At 53.8% G+C, this 23,757-nt stretch overlaps 1 protein-coding gene across 1 annotated transcript; it reads right to left on the reverse strand.

Annotated features, from left to right (window-relative positions):
- Positions 1–436: 436 nt before the first annotated feature.
- BAG3 (BAG cochaperone 3) lies at positions 437–11,262 on the reverse strand. The gene is made up of 5 exons (XM_040436044.1): positions 11,170–11,262; positions 10,876–11,065; positions 5,760–6,077; positions 2,149–2,424; positions 437–2,056 (listed from the first exon to the last, which is right to left on the reverse strand). Exons 2-5 carry the CDS (start codon positions 11,047–11,049, stop codon positions 1,265–1,267), a joined length of 1,560 nt encoding a protein of 519 aa, XP_040291978.1. The 5' UTR covers positions 11,050–11,065; positions 11,170–11,262; the 3' UTR covers positions 437–1,264.
- Between the last annotated feature and the right edge of the window lie 12,495 nt (positions 11,263–23,757).

Raw genomic sequence — 23,757 nt, forward strand, 5'->3', positions numbered from 1 at the left:
TGGGGAGGGAGCAGAGCGCTGCGTGTGACCACATATGAGGGAGCAGAGCGCTGCGTGTGATCACATATGAGGGAGCAGAGCGCTGAGTGTGATCACATATGAGGAAGCAGAGCGCTGCGTGCGATGACACATGGGGAGGGAGCAGAGCGCTGCGTGTGACCACATATGAGGAAGCAGAGCGCTGCGTGCGATGAGACATATGGGGAGGGAGCAGAGCGCTGCGTGTGACCACATATGAGGAAGCAGAGCGCTGCGTGCGATGAGACATATGGGGAGGGAGCAGAGCGCTGCGTGTGATCACATATGAGGAAGCAGAGCGCTGCGTGTGATGAGACATATGGGGAGGGAGCAGCCCGCTGCGTGCGATGTATGGTGAGGATGTTACAGGTGGTGGAGTGGAGGGCGTCCCGCTACATGAATGGACCTCGTCTTGCACCCATAGCCGAGACACCAGCTTAGGGCAATGGATGTGAGCAGTGACGACCTCCCCGGAGCTTGGATCTGCAGCCAGCGCCTAGTACAGCATCGGGCACTGCGAGCCGTGCCAAACCAATAGGGCAAACAATGGCGGCTAAACGGATGCGTATATGGGATCACATGGTCCATGTAGTTAGGTCATGTGACCACAGTGGAGCTCAGACTTCTCCCGCGCCTGTCCTGCTGTTCTCCCTTCAGTAGTCAATAGTAAATCATAGATGTCAAGTTAGTCTAGAACGCGGAGGAACCGTAGATTGACTTGTAAGGGGCGAGTCCCCAATTACCTGCAGTACTTTCAATAACACTGGTCTCCACCTCAGATACAGTGTGAATGTGGCTTTAGGGCCACAGGCAACATCCGATTGACCCAACTCAGGGTGGGCTGATAAGACAGAACCCAGAGAGAAAGCGACAACTTTCTGAACAGGGTGGGTGGTGAAGACCCAATACTGGTCAAACAAGCCACTCCGTAATGCAGTCTGCTCCACCTGCGGACAACCATCAGTGCAAAGATCAGTACAGACCTTGTGTCATAACAACTGAAACCAGCTAGAATACGTCAATCGAACATTCCCTTCCAGGCTGCACTTTTCCCCCAAATCATTTCACAGAAAATATCGCTCAGTAAACCTTCTCCCACCGTCCACAGAGCCAAGGTCTTCTTTATGGATGGATTGTGCACAAACAGTTTCAGTCACACATGAACAAGCGCAACTTTTTAAAATGCAAAACTAAAAACCCAAGAAATTTCAAAGTGATCAGCCTTTTCTTCCCAAAGTTTAAACCACTAATGTCCACGGCTTGGGACAGAAACGTCCTCTTGCTGGGGGTCTTCAAGCCAAACTGGTGCAGCTGAGCTGGATGCTCCATGGCTTTCTTCCATCGTGCCACCCATTTCCATTAGTTCTTGGGAGTTTCCAACTGGCTCCATTCCTGGATTATCAGTAGCTTTTTGTTCCAAAGTCTCTAGAATGTTCTGGACTCTTCTGACCCCATCTCTCCTAGACTGGCGCACATCAGCTCGGCCCTCTGGGTCTACTGAATCTAGGGCCAGTAGCTCCTTAGTCAGATACTCCTCCAACATCATATACTTCTTATTCTTGCCGCCTTGGAAATTGTCAACAGCTTCTTGCAGTGCCTGCACCCTGTGCAAGATTCTTTCCACCTGCAGGAGTCCAGGATGCTTATTCTGGGGCTCAAATGGCTCTGCTGGAGGAACATCTGCATCCAGCGTCATTCCACCGTCTTCCAATGGCTGCCGACTTTGCTCCTGCCCTTCCTTTTCTACTTTCTGGGGAGAACATTTACTGTCCTCTTCTAGAATTCTGCTCCGCTCTTGTTCAGTGCTCAATGGGCCTGTCGGAGCTGAGGAGCCACTGGGTGGGCTTGTCGGAGCTGGGGGGCTGGTTGGAGAGACTGGCTGGGCTGAACCAGTGCTCGGAGCACTATCTGGGCCTGGAGCGGTTGATGTGAAGCTCACATGAACTGGAACATGTGGAGGAGAGATCTTGTGAATGGACACAGGGCTGGAGTCCACTTCTAGGTGACTTCTAGGTGGGGAAACCCTCTGTACTGGAATCTGCCAAAGATTGATTATATGTTTTCATTCAACCAAATAATTAATAGGAAAAACATTATCATAGAAAGAAGATCACAAGAATCATACATTACCTGTACTGTGACCGGAGCAGGGGGAGGAGGACTTCTTGCCGGAGAACTCTCTCGACTAGACACAGTCTTTGGGGGTTGTCTGGAGTCTTTTTCGTCCTGAATCCTGTGGAACACTGGCTGGTGTGACTGGGACTCTGGATGCAGGGTTTTCTGTGGCACATGGTGAGAAGACTGTCGTGGGAGGTTCCCCTCGTGGATCACTGGTATGGGAATATAGCCCCGGGGCAGCTGATGTCTGCCAAGAACCTGTCTGCCAGGAGACTGCTCTGGAGGAGGCTGCAATGGAAGCACAAGAATCACTAACGTCTCTAGACGTCCACAACATCTGAAGGTGGGACGTGGTTAATACAATAAAGGGTCCTGACCGGCTCCTTTTCTTGCTTTTTTAACTCTGGACAACCTAGAAGAATTGCAAGCAGGGAAACTCCTGAACACTGATGATCACGACTGTCCCTTAGGTACTGCACCACCTTTCTGCTGCTGTCAGACATCTGTTCTATCACAAGGCTTAACACAATTTCCCTGCGATGAGGCCCAGGAGCCATGGCTCCGAGCAGCTGTTCTCTGGTGGCAGCTGTATGGACAGCCTCCATCTGAGCGACCATTAAAGGGCAGACAGCACGCCCCTACCAGACCTCTGGGGGGCGGGGGGGTGAGCGCCCCTACCAGACCTCTGGGGGGGGGGGGGGGGGTGAGCGCCCCTACCAGACCTCTGGGGGGGGGGGGGGGGTGAGCGCCCCTACCAGACCTCTGGGGGGGGGGGGGGGGCGCTCACGCCACTACCAGACCTCTGGGGGGGGGCGCTCACGCCCCTACCAGACCTCTGGGGGGGGGCGCTCACGCCCCTACCAGACCTCTGGGGGGGGGCGCTCACGCCACTACCAGACCTCTGGGGGGGGGCGCTCACGCCACTACCAGACCTCTGGGGGGGGGCGCTCACGCCACTACCAGACCTCTGGGGGGGGGCGCTCACGCCACTACCAGACCTCTGGGGGGGGGCGCTCACGCCACTACCAGACCTCTGGGGGGGGGCGCTCACGCCACTACCAGACCTCTGGGGGGGGGCGCTCACGCCACTACCAGACCTCTGGGGGGGGGCGCTCACGCCACTACCAGACCTCTGGGGGGGGGCGCTCACGCCACTACCAGACCTCTGGGGGGGGGCGCTCACGCCACTACCAGACCTCTGGGGGGCGCCCACGCCCCTACCAGACCTCTGGGGGGCGCCCACGCCCCTACCAGACCTCTGGGGGGCGCCCACGCCCCTACCAGACCTCTGGGGGGCGCCCACGCCCCTACCAGACCTCTGGGGGGCGCCCACGCCCCTACCAGACCTCTGGGGGGCGCCCACGCCCCTACCAGACCTCTGGGGGGCGCCCACGCCCCTACCAGACCTCTGGGGGGCGCCCACGCCCCTACCAGACCTCTGACATCACCCTGAGGCGACCTAAGAACGATGGATTGATATTAGGGACCACTGCAGTACACACTTCACCAGATTACAGATGCAAATCAATCAATGCTACAAGAAGTCTCCATTCAGTGGCCACCAGGGGGCAACTCAGCTATTGGACCGTTAACGGGTGGAAATGGATGTGACCTCGCAGCCATTAGCAGTCAAGTGACTGGTATGCAGACGTTTGACATCGCAGCGTCCACTGGAGGTCACCACGTGCGACTACCATTAAGGCTACTTTCACACCAGCGTTTTGGCTTTCAGTTTGAGAGATCCGTTCAGGGCTCTCACAAGCGTCCAAAATGGGTCAGTTTGCATTCTGAATGGAAGAGGATCCGCCCAGAATGCGTCAGTTCGCCTCCGATCAGTCTCCATTCCGCTCTGGAGGCCGCCCGCAGCGTTTTGCTGTCCGTCTGACAAAACTGACCCAAACGGATCTGTTCTCACACACAATGCAAGTCAATGGGGACGGATCCGTTTTCTATGACGCAATCTGGCACAATAGAAAACGGATCCGTCCACTATTGACTTTCAATGGTGTTCAAAACAGATACGTCTTGGCCATTTTACAGATAATACAAACGGATGACGGATCTGCACCAAACGCGGTTGTGAAAGTAGCCTTAAGCTGCCATTCTGATAACTGACCGCTTCCTGAAAATAGAGCCCAAAACTGGAGCGGATGCAGAGCGCCCCCACCTGGCCAGTACGGCTCTGGGGATGTCCGCAGCAAGATCCCTACATAAGAAGCCGGACCATGGGGCAGATGGCCCGACACCCCCAGGTGTATAGTCGTGTCAGTGCGGTCAGAGAATACCGGCACGGGGTCAGGGCAGAGGCACCCAGTCTCCAGAGGTTAACCCCTTCCTGCCGTTAAATATTTTTATCCTTGACTTTCCTAGGGCACATTTTAGTCCTCCGATCCCGTGGCCAGAAGAGGCTCATTTAGGCTACTTTCACACTAGCGCTTGATCGGATCCGTTCTGAACGGATCCGATCATATTAATGCAGACGGAGGCTCCGTTCAGAACGGATCCGTCTGCATTAATAACTTAGAAAAATTTCTAAGTATGAAAGTAGCCTGAGCGGATCCGTTCAGACTTTCAATGTAAAGTCAATGGGGGACGGATCCGCTTGAAGATTGAGCCATATGGTGTCATCTTCAAGCGGATCCGTTCCCATTGACTTACATTGTAAGTCTGGACGGATCCGCACGCCTCCGCACGGCCAGGCGGACACCCGAACGCTGCAAGCAGCGTTCAGCTGTCCGCCTGGCCGTGCGGAGGCGAGCGGAGGCTGAACGCCGCCAGACTGATGCAGTCTGAGCGGATCCGCATCCATTCAGACTGCATCAGGGCTGGACGGAAGCGTTCTGCTCCGCTCGTGAGCCCCTTCAAACGGAGCTCACGAGCGGACAGCAGAACGCTAGTGTGAAAGTAGCCTTACTGCGGGACTTTTGCACGATGAACGGTTAGTGCACTGTGCGTCAGAAAAGCCCTTTATTCCGTGGGTCGGTATGATTACCGAGAACTCTGCAGCCTCATATCCCGAAACCCATAACTTTACTTTTTAGTCTTTTATTAGGACAATCTGGGGACTATGGAGGTTTTAATTACTTTATCTGTAAAGAATCAATCAAGGCAACTTGAAAACGTTCCACTCGTTCTTCCAACGAGCTTTCTCAATTCTGAGGGACTGTACAAGAATTCTCTGGGAATAAATATGTAACTGAATCAACATCTGGTAACATCAGAGAATCTTGTACAGTCCCTCAGAATTGAGAAAGCTCGTTGGAAGAACGAGTGAAAAGTTTAAGAAATCTACAGTAAGGCTACTTTCACACTACCGTTCAGAGCGGATCATCATCATCATCATTAACAGCTCCAGGTCAGGAAGGGGTTAATCTCTGGGCCAAGAGCTGCTCGGAGCAGGTCGGTGCCTCCATCGAGAGGCCATCTAGTCCACATGGACCAGTGTTCCTGCAGAATGACCAGACGATGTCCACCGTGCTGTTGGTTGTGCATAGAGAACGGACAGGACAGAAGAAGCTCGCCACGTGAACACTTAGCGGTGCGGGGGGCGTCCCACAGAACGGAAAAGGGGAATGAACCTGATGAATGGTCGGCGAGAGATGCCACAACGCTGAGCGTCTTACCGATTGTCCCTGTGATGATCCACGTGATGCCAAGGACCCGCTGCCCTGTCCACCCTGTTTATCTGTCGGAGGAGACTCTGGTGGGCTCCAGGCCGGAGACTGAGGTCGGTTGGGGCCCTGCAGAGGAGACTGCGGCCGCTTCTGCGCAGGGGGCTCACATTTAACCCTCTGCACTCCTGGCTGATGCACATGAAGGAAGGGCGGCTGCTGTCTGATCTCCAGGCCTTCATGCTGGATGGGAATCGGGATATAACCAGGACGGAGCCGAGGGTAGTAGAAGGTGCCGCACGTCGGACCCTCCGGACCGTTGGACATTATCTGTTTAGGTGAATCAGACAGACATCATTATCAGCGGAAACCGAGGCGCCGCCCCCGCTACAGGGAGCCTAGAAAGAAAGAGCGGGGAGGGGTCCTCGAGGGCCACAGGTGCCATGTGTCCTACATGGTGCGCGACAGACCTTACTGACACAGTCAGGTGGTCTCATCCCCATCACTACAGAGCAGCCACGGCGGGGGGGGGGGGGGGGGGTCCCCGGTCCCTCCTCGCAGATGTAGTGCACTGTAGCGTATGAGGACAAGACCGCATCTCCACCCAAGAATAGAAAACGGAAAAGCCGGACAACCGCCCCGCAGGACGATGGAGCCGGCGCCTAAAAATGGATCCTGAGCTGCACGAGGGAGGATTTGAGATCCCTGCCGACCAAGACGGCGGACAGCTGCAGCCCTGACAACCAGCGACAGCTGCAGCCCTGACATCAAGCCTCATGTGTCACCTACAAAGGTCACAGTCACCGAACGAGCTGAGGGAGCCAGGGAGCCTCCTGGGAGAAGTACCCCCAACATCCTCTGCCTCACCAGGCACATCCCCCCCCCCCCCCAATGAATCATGTCCCTAACCCTCCCATCCTTCTACAATGGGGTCCCCCTGTCACCTTTCAGGTCATGTGCACCGGGTGACGCGGGGGGGGGGGGGGGGGGGGGGGGGGGGGCTATGGGCAAAGCAGAAGGAGGAGGATGGGGGGGGGGCAGAGAGGCACCAGGTGAGACCAAGGAGGATAGGGGGGGGGGGGCAGGGAGGCACCAGGTGAGAGGAGAGGATGATGGGGGGGGGGGGCAGGGAGGCACCAGGTGAGACCGAGGAGGATGGGGGGGCAGAGAGGCACCAGGTGAGACCGAGACGGAGGAGGATGGGGGGGGGGCAGAGAGGCACCAGGTGAGACCGAGGAGGAGGAGGATGGGAGGGGGGCAGAGAGGCACCAGGTGAGACCGAGGAGGAGGATGGGGGGGCAGAGAGGCACCAGGTGAGACAGAGGAGGAGGAGGATGGGGGGGGGGGGGCAGAGAGGCACCAGGTGAGAGGAGAGGAGGATGGGGGGGGGGGCAGGGAGGCACCAGGTGAGACCGAGGAGGATGGGGGGGCAGAGAGGCACCAGGTGAGACCGAGGAGGAGGAGGATGGGGGGGGGCAGAGAGGCACCAGGTGAGACCGAGGAGGAGGAGGATGGGAGGGGGGCAGAGAGGCACCAGGTGAGACAGAGGAGGAGGAGGATGGGAGGGGGGCAGAGAGGCACCAGGTGAGACCGAGGAGGAGGATGGGGGGGCAGAGAGGCACCAGGTGAGAGGAGGATGGGGGGGGGGGGGCAGGGAGGCACCAGGTGAGACCGAGGAGGAGGAGGAGGGGGGGGGGGCAGAGAGGCACCAGGTGAGACCGAGGAGGAGGATGGGGGGGCAGAGAGGCACCAGGTGAGACAGAGGAGGAGGAGGATGGGGGGGGGGGGGCAGAGAGGCACCAGGTGAGACCGAGGAGGAGGAGGATGGGGGGGGGGGGGGCTATGGGCAAAGCAGAAGGAGGAGGATGGGGGGGCAGAGAGGCACCAGGTGAGGCAGAAGAGGATGGGGGGGGGGGGGCAGAGAGGCACCAGGTGAGACAGAGGAGGAGGAGGATGGGGGGGGGGGCAGGGAGGCACCAGGTGAGACAGAGGAGGAGGAGGATGGGGGGGGGGCAGGGAGGCACCAGGTGAGACCGAGGAGGAGGAGGATGGGGGGGGGGCAGAGAGGCACCAGGTGAGACCGAGGAGGAGGATGGGGGGGCAGAGAGGCACCAGGTGAGACAGAGGAGGAGGAGGATGGGGGGGGGGGGCAGAGAGGCACCAGGTGAGACCGAGGAGGATGGGGGGGCAGAGAGGCACCAGGTGAGACAGAGGAGGAGGAGGAGGATGGGGGGGGGGGGCTATGGGCAAAGCAGAAGGAGGAGGATGGGGGGGCAGAGAGGCACCAGGTGAGGCAGAAGAGGAGGATGATGGGGGCAGAGAGGCACCAGGTGAGACCGAGGAGGATGGGGGGGCAGAGAGGCACCAGGTGAGACCGAGGAGGATGGGGGGGGGGGGGGGCAGGGAGGCACCAGGTGAGACCGAGGAGGATGGGGGGGCAGAGAGGCACCAGGTGAGACCGAGGAGGATGGGGGGGCAGAGAGGCACCAGGTGAGACCGAGGAGGATGGGGGGGGGGGGGGGGGGGAGGCACCAGGTGAGACAGAGGAGGAGGAGGATGGGGGGGGGGGCAGGGAGGCACCAGGTGAGACCGAGGAGGAGGAGGAGGGGGGGGGGGCTATGGGCAAAGCAGAAGGAGGAGGATGGGGGGGCAGAGAGGCAGCAGGTGAGGCAGAAGAGGAGGATGATGGGGGCAGAGAGGCACCAGGTGAGACCGAGGAGGATGGGGGGGGGGGCAGGGAGGCACCAGGTGAGACCGAGGAGGATGATGGGGGGGCAGAGAGGCACCAGGTGAGACAGAAGAGGATGATGGGGGGGCAGAGAGGCACCAGGTGAGACAGAGGAGGAGGAGGATGGGGGGGCAGAGAGGCACCAGGTGAGACAGAAGAGGATGATGGGGGGGCAGAGAGGCACCAGGTGAGACAGAGGAGGAGGAGGATGGGAGGGGGGGGGCAGGGAGGCACCAGGTGAGACCGAGGAGGAGGATGGGGGGGCAGAGAGGCACCAGGTGAGGCAGAAGAGGAGGATGATGGGGGCAGAGAGGCACCAGGTGAGACCGAGGAGGATGGGGGGGGGGGGGCAGGGAGGCACCAGGTGAGACCGAGGAGGAGGAGGAGGACAGGACTGACTGGGTGAAGCTGCTGGGAGTCTCAGGAGGAATGTGTACAGGGTGTGACCGCAGAGTCTACATGGCGGCCGCACTGCATGATGGGACGTCTCTGCTCTACGTCTGGAAGATGAAGCAGCTCCAGGAATGTGCAGCTGGGAGTCACCATGGACCATAGAAGAGAAGGGTCCGGCAGATATTACACCGCTCCAGTGACGTGTGACGTCACCCGGTATAATTATATAGAGGGCCTATACCCCCCGTGACGTCACCCAGTATAATTCTATAGGGGGCCTATACCCCCTGTGACGTCACCCGGTGTAATTATATAGGGGCCTATACCCCCTGTGACGTCACCCAGTATAATTCTATAGGGGGCCTATACCCCCCGTGACGTCACCCAGTATAATTATATAGGGTGCCTATACCCCCTGTGACGTCACCCGGTATAATTATATAGGGGCCTATACCCCCTGTGACGTCACCCAGTATAATTCTATAGGGGCCTATACCCCCTGTGACGTCACCCGGTATAATTCTATAGGGGGCCTATACCCCCTGTGACGTCACCCAGTATAATTCTATAGGGGGCCTATACCCCCTGTGACGTCACCCGGTGTAATTATATAGGGGCCTATACCCCCTGTGACGTCACCCAGTATAATTCTATAGGGGCCTATACCCCCTGTGACGTCACCCGGTATAATTATATAGGGGCCTATACCCCCTGTGACGTCACCCAGTATAATTCTATAGGGGCCTATACCCCCTGTGACGTCACCCGGTATAATTATATAGAGGGCCTATACCCCCTGTGACGTCACCCGGTATAATTATATAGAGGGCCTATACCCCCCGTGACGTCACCCAGTATAATTATATAGGGGGCCTATACCCCCTGTGACGTCACCCAGTATAATTATATAGGGGGCCTATACCCCCTGTGACGTCACCCGGTATAATTCTATAGGGGGCCTATACCCCCTGTGACGTCACCCGGTATAATTATATAGAGGGCCTATACCCCCTGTGACGTCACCCGGTATAATTATATAGAGGGCCTATACCCCCCGTGACGTCACCCAGTATAATTCTATAGGGGGCCTATACCCCCTGTGACGTCACCCGGTGTAATTATATAGGGGCCTATACCCCCTGTGACGTCACCCAGTATAATTCTATAGGGGGCCTATACCCCCCGTGACGTCACCCAGTATAATTCTATAGGGGGCCTATACCCCCTGTGACGTCACCCGGTATAATTATATAGGGGCCTATACCCCCTGTGACGTCACCCGGTATAATTCTATAGGGGGCCTATACCCCCTGTGACGTCACCCGGTATAATTATATAGGGGGCCTATACCCCCTGTGACGTCACCCGGTATAATTATATAGGGGCCTATACCCCCTGTGACGTCACCCGGTATAATTCTATAGGGTGCCTATACCCCCTGTGACGTCACCCGGTATAATTATATAGGGGCCTATACCCCCTGTGACGTCACCCGGTATAATTCTATAGGGGGCCTATACCCCCTGTGACGTCACCCGGTATAATTCTAAAGGGGGCCTATACCCCCTGTGACGTCACCCGGTATAATTCTATAGGGTGCCTATACCCCCTGTGACGTCACCCGGTATAATTATATAGGGTGCCTATACCCCCTGTGACGTCACCCGGTATAATTCTATAGGGGCCTATACCCCCTGTGACGTCACCCGGTATAATTCTAAAGGGGGCCTATACCCCCTGTGACGTCACCCGGTATAATTATATAGGGGCCTATACCCCCTGTGACGTCACCCAGTATAATTCTATAGGGGCCTATACCCCCTGTGACGTCACCCGGTATAATTGGGGCCTATACCCCCTGTGACGTCACCCGGTATAATTGGGGCCTATACCCCCTGTGACGTCACCCGGTATAATTCTATAGGGGGCCTATACCCCCTGTGACGTCACCCGCTATAATTCCATCCGGGGCCTATACCCCCTGTGACGTCACCCGGCTCCGCTCACCTTGTCTTGGGCCCGCGGGTCGCTCCACGTCGTCGTCCGGTTGTTGTGATCCACGTAGAAGGGCCAGCCGGTGTGCGGGTCAAGCTTCATCTCCCAGCCCGGGGGCAGCGGCTCGGCGGCGGCGGCGCTCAGATTGCTCTTCATGACGCTGCGAGGAAGCGAGAACTGAGCCATCCACCCGGCGCTGCGCCTTATCTACCGGCAGTGACGTCACGAGGGGAAGACTGGAAGAGTCTGGAAGACGCCGGGACGGAGGGCGGAGACTCGGAGCGGGGGGCGGGGCTGCCCCGGAGCCTTATCTACCGGCAGTGACGTCACGAGGAGAAGACTGGAAGAGTCTGGAAGACGCCGGGACGGAGGGCGGAGACTCGGAGCGGGGGGCGGGGCTGCCCGGGAGAAAGAGGGCGGTGAGCGGAGAGCCAAGGAAACCGACAAGAACTGAAGCTAAAGAGGGCGGGCTACAGCACCAGAGGGGGCGGGGTTATACGGGAAGGCGGGCTACCAGGAGGAGCTAACGGCAAAGTAATACATGGTGGAGGAGGAGCTAGAGGAAAAGTTAGAGGTAAAGGCGAGCTGGGAGGAGGAGCTAGAAGGTGAGATACAGGAGAGGGCGGTCTGAGAGGAGACGCTAGAGCCCAAGTTACTGGAGACGGCGGTCTGAGAGGAGGAGCTATAGGGTGAGCGACAGGAGAGGGCGGTCTGAGAGGAGGAGCTATAGGGTGAGCGACAGGAGAGGGCGGTCTGAGAGGAGGAGCTAGAGGGTGAGCGACAGGAGAGGGCGGTCTGAGAGGAGGAGCTATAGGGTGAGTGACAGGAGAGGGCGGTCTGAGAGGAGGAGCTAGAGGGTGAGCGACAGGAGAGGGCGGTCTGAGAGGAGGAGCTATAGGGTGAGTGACAGGAGAGGGCGGTCTGAGAGGAGACGCTAGAGCCCAAGTTACTGGAGACGGCGGTCTGAGAGGAGGAGCTATAGGGTGAGCGACAGGAGAGGGCGGTCTGAGAGGAGGAGCTATAGGGTGAGCGACAGGAGAGGGCGGTCTGAGAGGAGGAGCTAGAGGGTGAGCGACAGGAGAGGGCGGTCTGAGAGGAGGAGCTATAGGGTGAGTGACAGGAGAGGGCGGTCTGAGAGGAGGAGCTAGAGGGTGAGCGACAGGAGAGGGCGGTCTGAGAGGAGGAGCTATAGGGTGAGTGACAGGAGAGGGCGGTCTGAGAGGAGGAGCTAGAGGGTGAGCGACAGGAGAGGGCGGTCTGAGAGGAGGAGCTAGAGGGTGAGCGACAGGGGAGGGCGGTCTGAGAGGAGGAGCTAGAGGGTGAGCGACAGGAGAGAGCGGTATGAGAGGAGGAGCTAGAGGGTGAGCGACAGGAGAGGGCGGTCTGAGAGGAGGAGCTAGAGGGTGAGCGACAGGAGAGGGCGGTCTGAGAGGAGGAGCTATAGGGTGAGCGACAGGAGAGGATGGTCTGAGAGGAGGAGCTAGAGGGTGAGCGACAGGAGAGGGTGATCTGAGAGGAGGAGCTAGAGGGTGAGCGACAGGAGAGAGCGGTCTGAGAGGAGGAGCTAGAGGGTGAGCGACAGGAGAGGGCGGTATGAGAGGAGGAGCTAGAGGGTGAGCGACAGGAGAGGGCGGTCTGAGAGGAGAAGCAAGAGGGTGAGCGACAGGAGAGGGTGGTCTGAGAGGAGGAGCTATAGGGTGAGCGACAGGAGAGGGTGGTCTGAGAGGAGAAGCAAGAGGGTGAGCGACAGGAGAGGATGGTCTGAGAGGAGAAGCAAGAGGGTGAGCGACAGGAGAGGGCGGTCTGAGAGGAGGAGCTAGAGGGTGAGCAACAGGAGAGGGTGGAGTGAGAGGAGGAGCTAGAGGGTGAGTGACAGGAGGGGCAGTCTGAGAGGAGGAGCTAGAGGCTGAGTGACAGGAGAGGATGTCTGAGAGGAGAAGCTAGAGGGTGAGCGACAGGAGAGGGCGGTCTGAGAGGAGGAACTAGAGGGTGAGCGACAGGAGAGAGCGGTCTGAGAGGAGGAGCTATAGGGTGAGCGACAGGAGAGGGCGGTCTGAGAGGAGGAGCTAGAGGGTGAGCGACAGGAGAGGGTGGACTGAGAGGAGGAGCTAGAGGGTGAGTGACAGGAGGGGCGGTCTGAGAGGAGGAGCTATAGGGTGAGCGACAGGAGAGGGCAGTCTGAGAGGAGGAGCTAGAGGGCGAGCGACAGGAGAGGGCGGTCTGAGAGGAGGAGCTAGAGGGTGAGCGACAGGAGAGGGCAGTCTGAGAGGAGGAGCTAGAGGGCGAGCGACAGGAGAGGGCGGTCTGAGAGGAGGAGCTAGAGGGTGAGCGACAGGAGAGGGTGGGCTGAGAGGAGAAGCAAGAGGGTGAGCGACAGGAGAGGGCGGTCTGAGAGGAGGAGCTAGAGGGTGAGCGACAGAAGAGGGTGGACTGAGAGGAGGAGCTAGAGGGTGAGTGACAGGAGGGGCGGTCTGAGAGGAGGAGCTAGAGGCTGAGTGACAGGAGAGGATGTCTGAGAGGAGAAGCTAGAGGGTGAGCGACAGGAGAGGGCAGTCTGAGAGGAGGAGCTAGAGGGTGAGCGACAGGAGAAGGCGGTCTGAGAGGAGGAGCTAGAGGGTGAGCAACAGGAGAGGGCGGTCTGAGAGGAGGAGCTAGAGGGTGAGCGACAGGAGAGGGCGGTCTGAGAGGAGGAGCTATAGGGTGAGCGACAGGAGAGGGCGGTCTGAGAGGAGAAGCAAGAGGGTGAGCGACAGGAGAGGATGGTCTGAGAGGAGGAGCTAGAGGGTGAGCGACAGGAGAGGGCGGTATGAGAGGAGGAGCTATAGGGTGAGCGACAGGAGAGGGCGGTCTGAGAGGAGAAGCAAGAGGGTGAGCGACAGGAGAGGGCGGTCTGAGAGGAGGAGCTAGAGGGTGAGCGACAGGAGAGGGCGGTCTGAGAGGAGGAGCTAGAGGGTGAGCGACAGGAGAGGGCGGTCTGAGAGGAGAAGCAAGAGGGTGAGCGACAGGAGAGGGCGGTCTGAGAGGAGGAGCTAGAGGGTGAGCGACAGGAGAGGGCGGTCTGAGAGGAGGAGCTAGAGGTTGAGTGACAGGAGAGGGCGGTCTGAGAAGAGAAGCAAGAGGGTGAGTCATAGGAGAGGGTGGTTTGAGAGGAGGAGCTAGAGGGTGAGCAACAGGAGAGGATGGTCTGAGAGGAGGAGCTAGAGGGTGAGCGACAGGAGAGGGCGGTCTGAGAGGAGGAGCTATAGAGTGAGCGACAGGAGGGGGCTGTCTGAGAGGAGGAGCTATAGGGTGAGCGACAGGAGAGGATGGTCTGAGAGGAGGAGCTATAGAGTGAGCGACAGAAGAGGGTGGTCTGAGAGGAGGAGCTAGAGGGTGAGTCATAGGAGAGGGCGGTCTGAGAGGAGAAGCAAGAGGGTGAGCGACAGGAGAGGGCGGTCTGAGAGGAGGAGCTAGAGGGTGAGCGACAGGAGAGGGCGGTATGAGAGGAGGAGCTAGACGGTGAGCGACAGGAGAGGGCGGGCTGAGAGGAGAAGCAAGAGGGTGAGTCATAGGAGAGGGTGGTCTGAGAGGAGGAGCTAGAGGGTGAGCAACAGGAGACGGCGGTCTGAGAGGAGAAGCTAGAGGGTGAGCGACAGGAGAGGGCGGGCTGAGAGGAGGAGCTATAGGGTGAGTCATAGGAGAGGGTGGTCTGAGAGGAGGAGCTATAGGGTGAGCGACAGGAGAGGGCGGTCTGAGAGGAGGAGCTAGAGGGTGAGCAACAGGAGAGGGTGGTGTGAGAGGAGGAGCTAGAGGGTGAGTGACAGGAGGGGCGGTCTGAGAGGAGGAGCTAGAGGCTGAGTGACAGGAGAGGATGTCTGAGAGGAGGAGCTATAGGGTGAGCGACAGGAGAGGGCGGGCTGAGAGGAGGAGCTATAGGGTGAGTCATAGGAGAGGGTGGTCTGAGAGTAGAAGCTAGAGCCCAAGTTACTAGAGAGGGCGGTCTGAGAGGAGGAGCTAGAGGGTGAGCGACAGGAGAGGGTGGTCTGAGAGTTGAAGCTAGAGCCCAAGTGTAACGGACCGTTTCAGCAGACAAGGGGTTAAAATCCGTTCAGGCGATGTACCCCTTTCTGAGAGACAGGCACAGCTACTGCAGAACACCAACTCCCGAACTGGATACAAAGTAGCACTCCAAACTGGAACCTCACGAATAGCTGCTAGCAGACGAACAGGGATCAGCTTACACTTCTGGCAATCGGTCTTCTAACAGCATACAGCGGATCCCCCCAATAACGAGACAAGGCTCCGTGTTGAGGGTCAAGCAGTGGTCTGACTGTACTTCACGTACAGCCTCTTTTATTCACAAACCACAAACATAGTACTGCCCACAGGGGTTTGAAATACAACCAATCAGTAATTTACAACACATACAATGTAACTACAGCAACCAATCGTTCACGCCCCCAGAGGACCAGAATGAAGACTGTGACATAGGACAACATATCCCCACAATGCATCATGGTCTCCTCCTCTTTGTCCCGGAGACAACCTGGGCGTAATCCAATTATCTCTCAAGACAAAGAGAAGTCACCAATACACATGTGCAGACAACAGGACAGACATCACCATTTAAACAGACAATGGGACAATGGCACAATAGAAACACACCCAGCATTTTCCTCCCAAGCTGACAAGTTACACTTATTATAAATTGTTACAACTTTGTGAGTTTACATTGGCCATACATATAACTTACATCAATTTAAACAGTATAACTTGGGGACAAACCTATCCAAAATTCACTTGAATCGGTTCAGGGGTTTAAAAGTTAGTATATGGCCCATAATCCAGGGGCAAGAGGCCAGCAGCCAGTCCTCTCCAAAACCCAGTGGTGAGGTTGGTTTCGCCACACCAAGTTACTAGAGAGGGCGGTCTGAGAGGAGGAGCTAGAGATGAGCGATAGGAGTGGGTGGTCTGAGAGGGTGAGCGACAGGAGAGGGTAGTCTGAGAGGAGGAGCTAGAGGGTGAGTTACAGGAGAGGGCAGTCTGAGAGGAGGAGCTAAAGGGTGAGTTACAGGAGAGGGTGGTCTGAGAGGAGGAGCTAGAGCCTATGTAACCGGAGAGGGCGGGTTAAGAAGAGGAGCTAAAGGCTGAGTTACAGGAGAGGGTGGGCTGGGAGGAGGAGCTAGAGGGAAAGTTACTGCAGAGGGCGAAAAAGGAGGAAGAACTAGAAGGTGAGTTACTGCAGAGGGCGTGCTAGGAGCAGGAGATAGAGGGTGAGTTACAGGAGAGGGCGGGCTGAGAGGAGGAGCTAAAGGGTGAGTAATAGGAGAGGGCGGGCTCAGAGGAGACGCTAGAGGGTAAGTTATTGAAGAGGGTGGGCTGAGAGGAGGAGCTAAAGGGTGAGTAATAGGAGAGGGCGGGCTCAGAGGAGAAGCTAGAGGGTAAGTTACTGGAGAGGGGGTGGGCTAAGAGAAGGAGCTAGAGGGTGAGTGATAGGAGAGGGCGGGCTGAAAGTAGGAGCTAGAGGGCGAGTTACAGTAGAAGGCGGGCTAAGAGGAGGAGCTGGAGGGTGAGTAAGAGGAAAGAACAGGCTGGGAGGAGGAGCTAGAGGGTGAGTCATAGGAGAGGGCAGGCTTTCAGGAGGACCTAGAGGATGAGTAATAGGAGAGGGCTGGCTGAAAGTAGGAGCTAGAGGATGAGTAATAGGAGAGGGCTGGCTAAAAGTAGGAGCTGGAGGGTGAGTCATAGGAGAGGGCAGGCTTTCAGGAGGACCTAGAGGATGAGTAATAGGAGAGGGCTGGCTGAAAGTAGGAGCTAGAGGATGAGTAATAGGAGAGGGCTGGCTAAAAGTAGGAGCTGGAGGGTGAGTCATAGGAGAGGGCAGGCTAAGAGGAGGAGCTGGAGGGTGAGTTACAGGAGAGGGCAGGCTAGGAGCATGAGCTGGAGGGTGAGTTACAGGAGAGGGCGGGCTGAAAGGAGGCGCTAGAGGGTAAGTTACTGCAGAGGGTGGGCTAGGAGCAGGAGCTAGAGGGTAAGTTACTGCAGAGGGTGGGCTAGGAGCAGGAGCTAGAGGGTAAGTTACTGCAGAGGGTGGGCTAGGAGCAGGAGCTAGAGGGTAAGTTACTGCAGAGGGTGGGCTAGGAGCAGGAGCTAGAGGGTAAGTTACTGCAGAGGGTGGGCTAGGAGCAGGAGCTAGAGGGTAAGTTACTGCAGAGGGTGGGCTAGGAGCAGGAGCTAGAGGGTAAGTTTAATGATGGACAAACATCTGCTTGGACGGTTTGCGAACACGATCAAATGTTCGCGAACCGCAAGTTCGCGGCGGGTCCCATTCATTTTAATGGCAGGCGAACCTGAAAAACCTACAGCTGATATTTGCAGCCAAGAAATACTTACTAGAAGTGCACAAATAGTCCCACCACACGGACACTGACACCAGATGGAATATTCCAATTTGCGATCTCCATTCATAAATTTTTTCAATGCAAAATATCGGCAATATAATTTTCGCGTACGCGCATGCGCAAATGCACTATACAGTACCCAAATGCACTATAAAGAAAGTATATTGGTATATAACACCCTGCTTCAATCAGTTTTTTTGGGGGGCGACTGGTATATCACACCAGTAGAAATGATTTGTCCCAGTAACGCTTGTCCCTCTATATACCTGCGGTATCGCAGCAGAACCGCACACGACTGCCGCACAATACAAATGCACTATAATATACCGTCTAACATAGAAAGTATATTATAACATTGAATCAATGAATAAAGAGCAGAGTGGAAAACGATGAGCTGAGACAAGCCCAATAGACGGTAAGACCCCGACCATCAGCCCACCAGGACAACAGGTAAGAATACAGGCAGCGATGAGAGCGGATGAATGCGGCTTCAAGGCGTTATTCCTTCATAAGCGAAGACAACAGACAGGCAGGGGAGCGGAACAAGCCCATCACTGGGGATCGGCGGTGACGGACGTTTCGCGCTGGACTAGCACTTCATCGGACCGCTATGACGTCTCTGCGCACCGAGGTGCTACAAATAGGCGTCACCCCGACCATCACCATGGTGACGGCAGGACGCTCCATGTATAAACAGAAGCAAAGTAAAACCACATTGAGAAAAGGACATCTGTGTACAGGAGCATATCCATACATGCAGGCACTAATATAGCCAAAATAGTAACCAGTGACTAGTGAGAAGATGGGCACTGCCATGGGAGTGGAAGGACGGAGTAAGCAGGTAAGTGTCCCATTAGCGGAGCTATAAAAACACTGCCATGTCATTTTTGTCATTTAAACCATGGGGGCCAGTAGCATTGGTTTTTATGATCCACCGTGCCTCCCGCTGCAGCAAGAGACGGTGGCGGTCACCACCCCTAGGGATGGGCCCCACTGCCTCTATGCCCGCAAAAGAGAGGCACGGCGGATCCCCACCATGTGCGGCACATACATGTTCCACAAGGCGGGGAGAATCTCGACCAGTTCTAATCGAGCCGAGGTGCTCACGTACCCGCTCACAAAGTGGTCTGATGGTTTTCCCAATGTAGAACATTTGACATACACAGACTATGGCGTACACTACAAAAGGGGTACGAGATGTGATGAAGTCCCTCACCTTGTGTATAACACCTCCTAAATGCAGAATCTTACTTTGGGAATCTTTGCGGGCATAGAGGCGGTGGGGCCCATCCCTAGGGGTGGTGACCGCCACCGTCTCTTGCTGCAGCGGGAGGTACGGTGGATCATGAAAACCAATGCTACTGGCCCCCATGGTTTAAATGACATGGCAGTGTTTTTATAGCTCCGCTAATGGGACACTTACCTGCTTACTCCGTCCGTCCACTCCCATGGCAGTGCCCGTCTTCTCACTATTTTGGGCTATATTACTATGGTGATGGTCGGGGTGACGCCTATTTGTAGCACGTCGGTGCGCAGAGACGTCATAGCGGTCCGATGAAGCGCTAGTCCAGCGCGAAACGTCCGTCACCGCCGATCCCCAGTGATGGGCTTGTTCCGCTCCCCTGCCTGCCTGTTGTCTTCGCTTATGAAGGAATAACGCCTTGAAGCCGCATTCATCCGCTCTCAGCGCTGCCTGTAATATAACATTGTACAAGGAAGGCCATCCATTAGAATATACATCAAGATAAAACGTAACCTTTAATAATGGTCCTATGAGGGTCCATTCACACCTCCGTAAGTGTTTTGCGGATCCGCAAAACACAGACATCGGCGATGTGCGTTCCGCAATTTGCCGACCGCACATCGCCGGCACTATAATAGAAAATGCCTAATCTTGTCTGCAATTTCGGGCAAGAATAGGACATGTTCTATTTTTTTGCGGAAACGGAAGCACGGATGTGGAAGTGCAGATCCGCAAATGCGGACAGCCCCATTGAAAATGAATGGGGATACAGACCCATTTTGCGGACGTGTGAATGGAAAAGATATCCCTCGAAATGAAAATAAATTAAATTATTAAAGTTAAGCAAAAAGCGTAGATGTGGTCGGCGATAACAAGCGCTCGGCGGCACCAAATCAGAAGCCATATGTCCGACCACAATCCGGGGGGCTCCAGTGCACATCCATGAATCCCGGAGGGAAAGGAAAAACCATCCATCCCTGATGTGGTATTGAAGGACAGGGGGGGCAAAGAACTGTCCCTGATATTACCCTACAGGGGGGGGGGCTATTCTGGCCCTGATAAGAGTGACCCCGTCCGGAACCTTAACCTATATAAAAATGGCCCTAGTAAGCCCCTGGGCCCCTGACTTCCAGGTGATCACTATATAGATCTATGTGTTTTTGACTCATTATAAAAGTATATTATAAGTATATTACACCCCTCAGTATGTCACACCTATCGATAGCACAACGTTACCAGTCCTTAACCACCTCAGCCCCCATAGCTTAAACGCCCTTAAAGGGGACCTGTCACCTGGATTTTGGGTATAGAGCTGAGGACATGGGCTGCTAGATGGCCGCTAGCACATCCGCAATACCCAGTCCCCATAGCTCTGTGTGCTTTTATTGTGTAAAAAAAACGATTTGATCCAAATGCAAATTACCCTGAGATGAGTCAGAGCTTCAAAATATGACTCTTCTCTGGTCACACAAGTGAGATAGGACTCTTTTATGTTAATTTGCATAAAAGGCGGGAAGTACGAAAATGCATAATACTTATTGAATTCATCTGCAAATTAAATTAAAAGTGTAATTTATATGTTTAGGGTAACACAATGAACATTTAGAAAGGCTCAGTGAGGGGAGCATAGTAGAGGTGACAGGTTCCCCTTAATGACCAGGCCACTTTTTACACTTCTGACCTACACTACTTTCACCGTTTATCGCTCGGTCATGCAACTTACCACCCAAATGAATTTTACCTCCTTTTCTTCTCACTAATAGAGCTTTCATCTGGTGGTATTTCATTGCTGCTGACATTTTTACTTTTTTTGTTATTAATCGAAATTGACCGAAATTTTTGCGAAAAAATTAAATTTTTCACTTTCTGTTATAAAATATTTCAAACAAAACTACATTTATATTTAAATTTTTCTCTAAATTTATTGTTCTACATGTCTTTGATTAAAAAAATGCAATAAGTGTATATTTATTGGTTTGCGCAAAAGTTATAGCGTTTACAAACTATGGTACAAAAATGTGAATTTCCGCTTTTTGAAGCAGCTCTGACTTTCTGAGCACCTGTCATGTTTCCTGAGGTTCTACAATGGCCAGACAGTACAAACACCCCACAAATGACCCCATTTCGGAAAGTAGACACCCTAAGGTATTCGCTGATGGACATAGTGAGTTCATGGAAGTTTTTTTTTTGTCACAAGTTAGCGGAAAATTATTTTTATTTTATTTTTATTTTTTTCTTACAAAGTCTCATATTCCACTAACTTGTGACAAAAAATAAAATTTTACATGAACTCACCATACCCCTCACGAAATACCTTGGGGTGTCTTCTTTCCAAAATGGGGTCACTTGTGGGGTATTTATACTGCCCTGGCATTTTAGGGGCCCTAAAGCGTGAGAAGAAGTCTGGAATCCAAATGCGTAAAAAATGCCCTGTGAAATCGTAAAGACACTCTTTGGAATTTGGGCACCTAGGCTGCAAAAAAGTGTCACACATGTGGTATCGCCGTACTCAGGAGAAGTAGGGCAATATGTTTTGGGGTGTATTTTTACATATACCCATGCTGGGTGAGATAAATATCTCTGTAAAAGACAACTTTTCCCATTTTTTTATACAAAGTTGTCATTTTACAGAGATATTTCTCTCACCCAGCATGGGTATATGTAAAAAGACACCCCAAAACACATTGCCCAACTTCTCCTGAGTACGACGATACCATATGTGTGACACTTTTCTGCAGCCTAGGTGCGCAAAGGGGCCCAAATTCCAATGAGTACCTTTTAGGAGGGCATTTTTAGGCATTTGGATTCCAGACTTCTTCTCACGCTTTAGGGCCCTTAAAATGCCAGGGCAGTATAAATACCCCACATGTGACCCCATTTTGGAAAGAAGACACCCCAAGGTATTCCGTGAGGGGCATGGTGAGTTTTTTGGCACAAGTTAGCGGAAATTGATATTTTTTTTTTTCTCACAAAGTCTCCCTTTCTGCTAACTTGTGACAAAAAGTTCAATCTCCCACGGACTCACTATGCCCCTCAGCGAATACCTTAGGGTGTCTACTTTCCGAAATGGAGTCATTTGTGGGGTGTGTTTACTGTTCTGGCATTTTGGGGGGGCTAAATTGTGAGCAACCCTGTAAAGCCTAAAGATACTCGTTGGACTTTCGGCCCCTTTGCGCACCTAGGCTACAAAAAAGTGTCACACATGTGGTATCGCCGTACTCAGGAGAAGTAGGGCAATGTGTTTTGGGGTGTCTTTTTACATATACCCATGCTGAGTGAGAGAAATATCTCTGTAAATTGACAACTTTGTATACATTTTTTTAAAAAGTTGTCATTTACAGAGATATTTCTCACACACAGTATGGGTATATGTAAAAATACACCCCAAAACACATTGCCCTACGGCGATACCACATGTGTGACACTTTTTTTTAGCCTAGGTGCGCAAAGGGGCCCAAATTCCAATGAGAATCTTTATGATTTCACAGGGCATTTTTTACGCATTTGGATTCCAAACTACTTCTCACGCTTTAGGTCCCCTAAAATGCCAGGGCAGTATTAATACCCCACAAGTGATCCCATTTTGGAAAGAAGACACCCCAAGGTATTCCGTGAGGGGCATGGCGAGTTCCTAGAATATTTTTTTTGGGCACAAGTTAGCGGAAAATTATTATTATTATTTTTTTCTCTTACAAAGTCTCATATTCCACTAACTTGTGACAAAAAATACAATTTTACATGAACTCGCCATGCCCCTCACGAAATACCTTGGGGTGTCTTCTTTCCGAAATGGGGTCACTTGTGGGGTATTTATACTGCCCTGGCATTTTAGGGGACCTAAAGCGTGAGAAGAAGTCTGGAATATAAATGTCTAAAAATTTTTACGCATTTGGAATCCATGAGGGGTATGGTGAGTTCATGTGAGATTTTATTTTTTGTCACAAGTTAGTGGAATATGAGACTTTGTAAGAAAAAAAAAATAATAATAATAATCAATTTCCGCTAACTTGTGACAAAAAATAAAATCTTCTATGAACTCCCCATGCCCCTCAAAAGTGATCTTTATAGCGCTGCAGCGATTTTACGGTGTTTTTGCAGTGATCAGAAAAAAATTAATTTCTGTCACTGCGGTGGGGCGGACTGAACGCAAGTGTGCGCACAAGATCAGGCCTGATCGGGCGAACACTGCGTTTTTTGTAGAGCCTACAGGGAGTGCAGAATTATTAGGCAAGTTCAATTTTTTTATTGAACAACAACCATGTTCTCAATGAACCCAAAAAACTCATTAAAGGGGTATTCCCATCATAATGATCACTGTTAAATCTGTTAATGATTTGACAGTGATCATTTTTGTAAATATACTTTATTAACAAATTCCCACCGATTAGGATAAAATTTATCCCCACTTACCTTATTGTTGTGACTCGGTCTCCCCTGGTTACGACCACCGCTCTTCTGCAAAATCCCGATGGTCGCGCTTGCCCAGAAGACTCCTTCTTTTCTCTCGGCCGGGCCACTCGCTGTCCTGAACGCGCACGCTGCCGCGCATGCGCGACGGTGACTTCTTCCCGGCCAGAATAGTACAGAGCTGCGAACGCGCACGCCGGCTCTGTACTATACTGGCCAGAAATAAGTCACCATGGCGCATGCGCAGCGGCGTGCGCGTTCAGTCCAGTGCGCGGCCCGGCCGGGAGAAGACTTCAATCAAGATGAAGCCCGCCCCCAGCCAGAATCCAGGAAGTGAACGCGCGGTGGCATCAGGTAAGTATAAAAACGCAAAGTGGGATAACCCCTTTAATATCAAAGCTGAATATTTTTGGAAGTAGTTTTTAGTTTGTTTTTAGTTTTAGCTATTTTAGGGGGATATCTGTGTGTGCAGGTGACTATTACTGTGCATAATTATTAGGCAACTTAACAAAAAACAAATACCCATTTCAATTATTTATTTTTACCAGTGAAACCAATATAACATCTCAACATTCACAAATATACATTTCTGACATTCAAAAACAAAACAAAAACAAATCAGTGACCAATATAGCCACCTTTCTTTGCAAGGACACTCAAAAGCCTGCCATCCATGGATTCTGTCAGTGTTTTGATCTGTTCACCATCAACATTGCGTGCAGCAGCAACCACAGCCTCCCAGACACTGTTCAGAGAGGTGTACTGTTTTCCCTCCTTGTAAATCTCACATTTGATGATGGACCACAGGTTCTCAATGGGGTTCAGATCAGGTGAACAAGGAGACCATGTCATTAGATTTTCTTC

The sequence above is a fragment of the Bufo bufo genome, chromosome 6, assembly GCF_905171765.1.
Source record: "Bufo bufo chromosome 6, aBufBuf1.1, whole genome shotgun sequence".
Classification (NCBI taxonomy): Eukaryota; Metazoa; Chordata; class Amphibia; order Anura; family Bufonidae; genus Bufo; species Bufo bufo.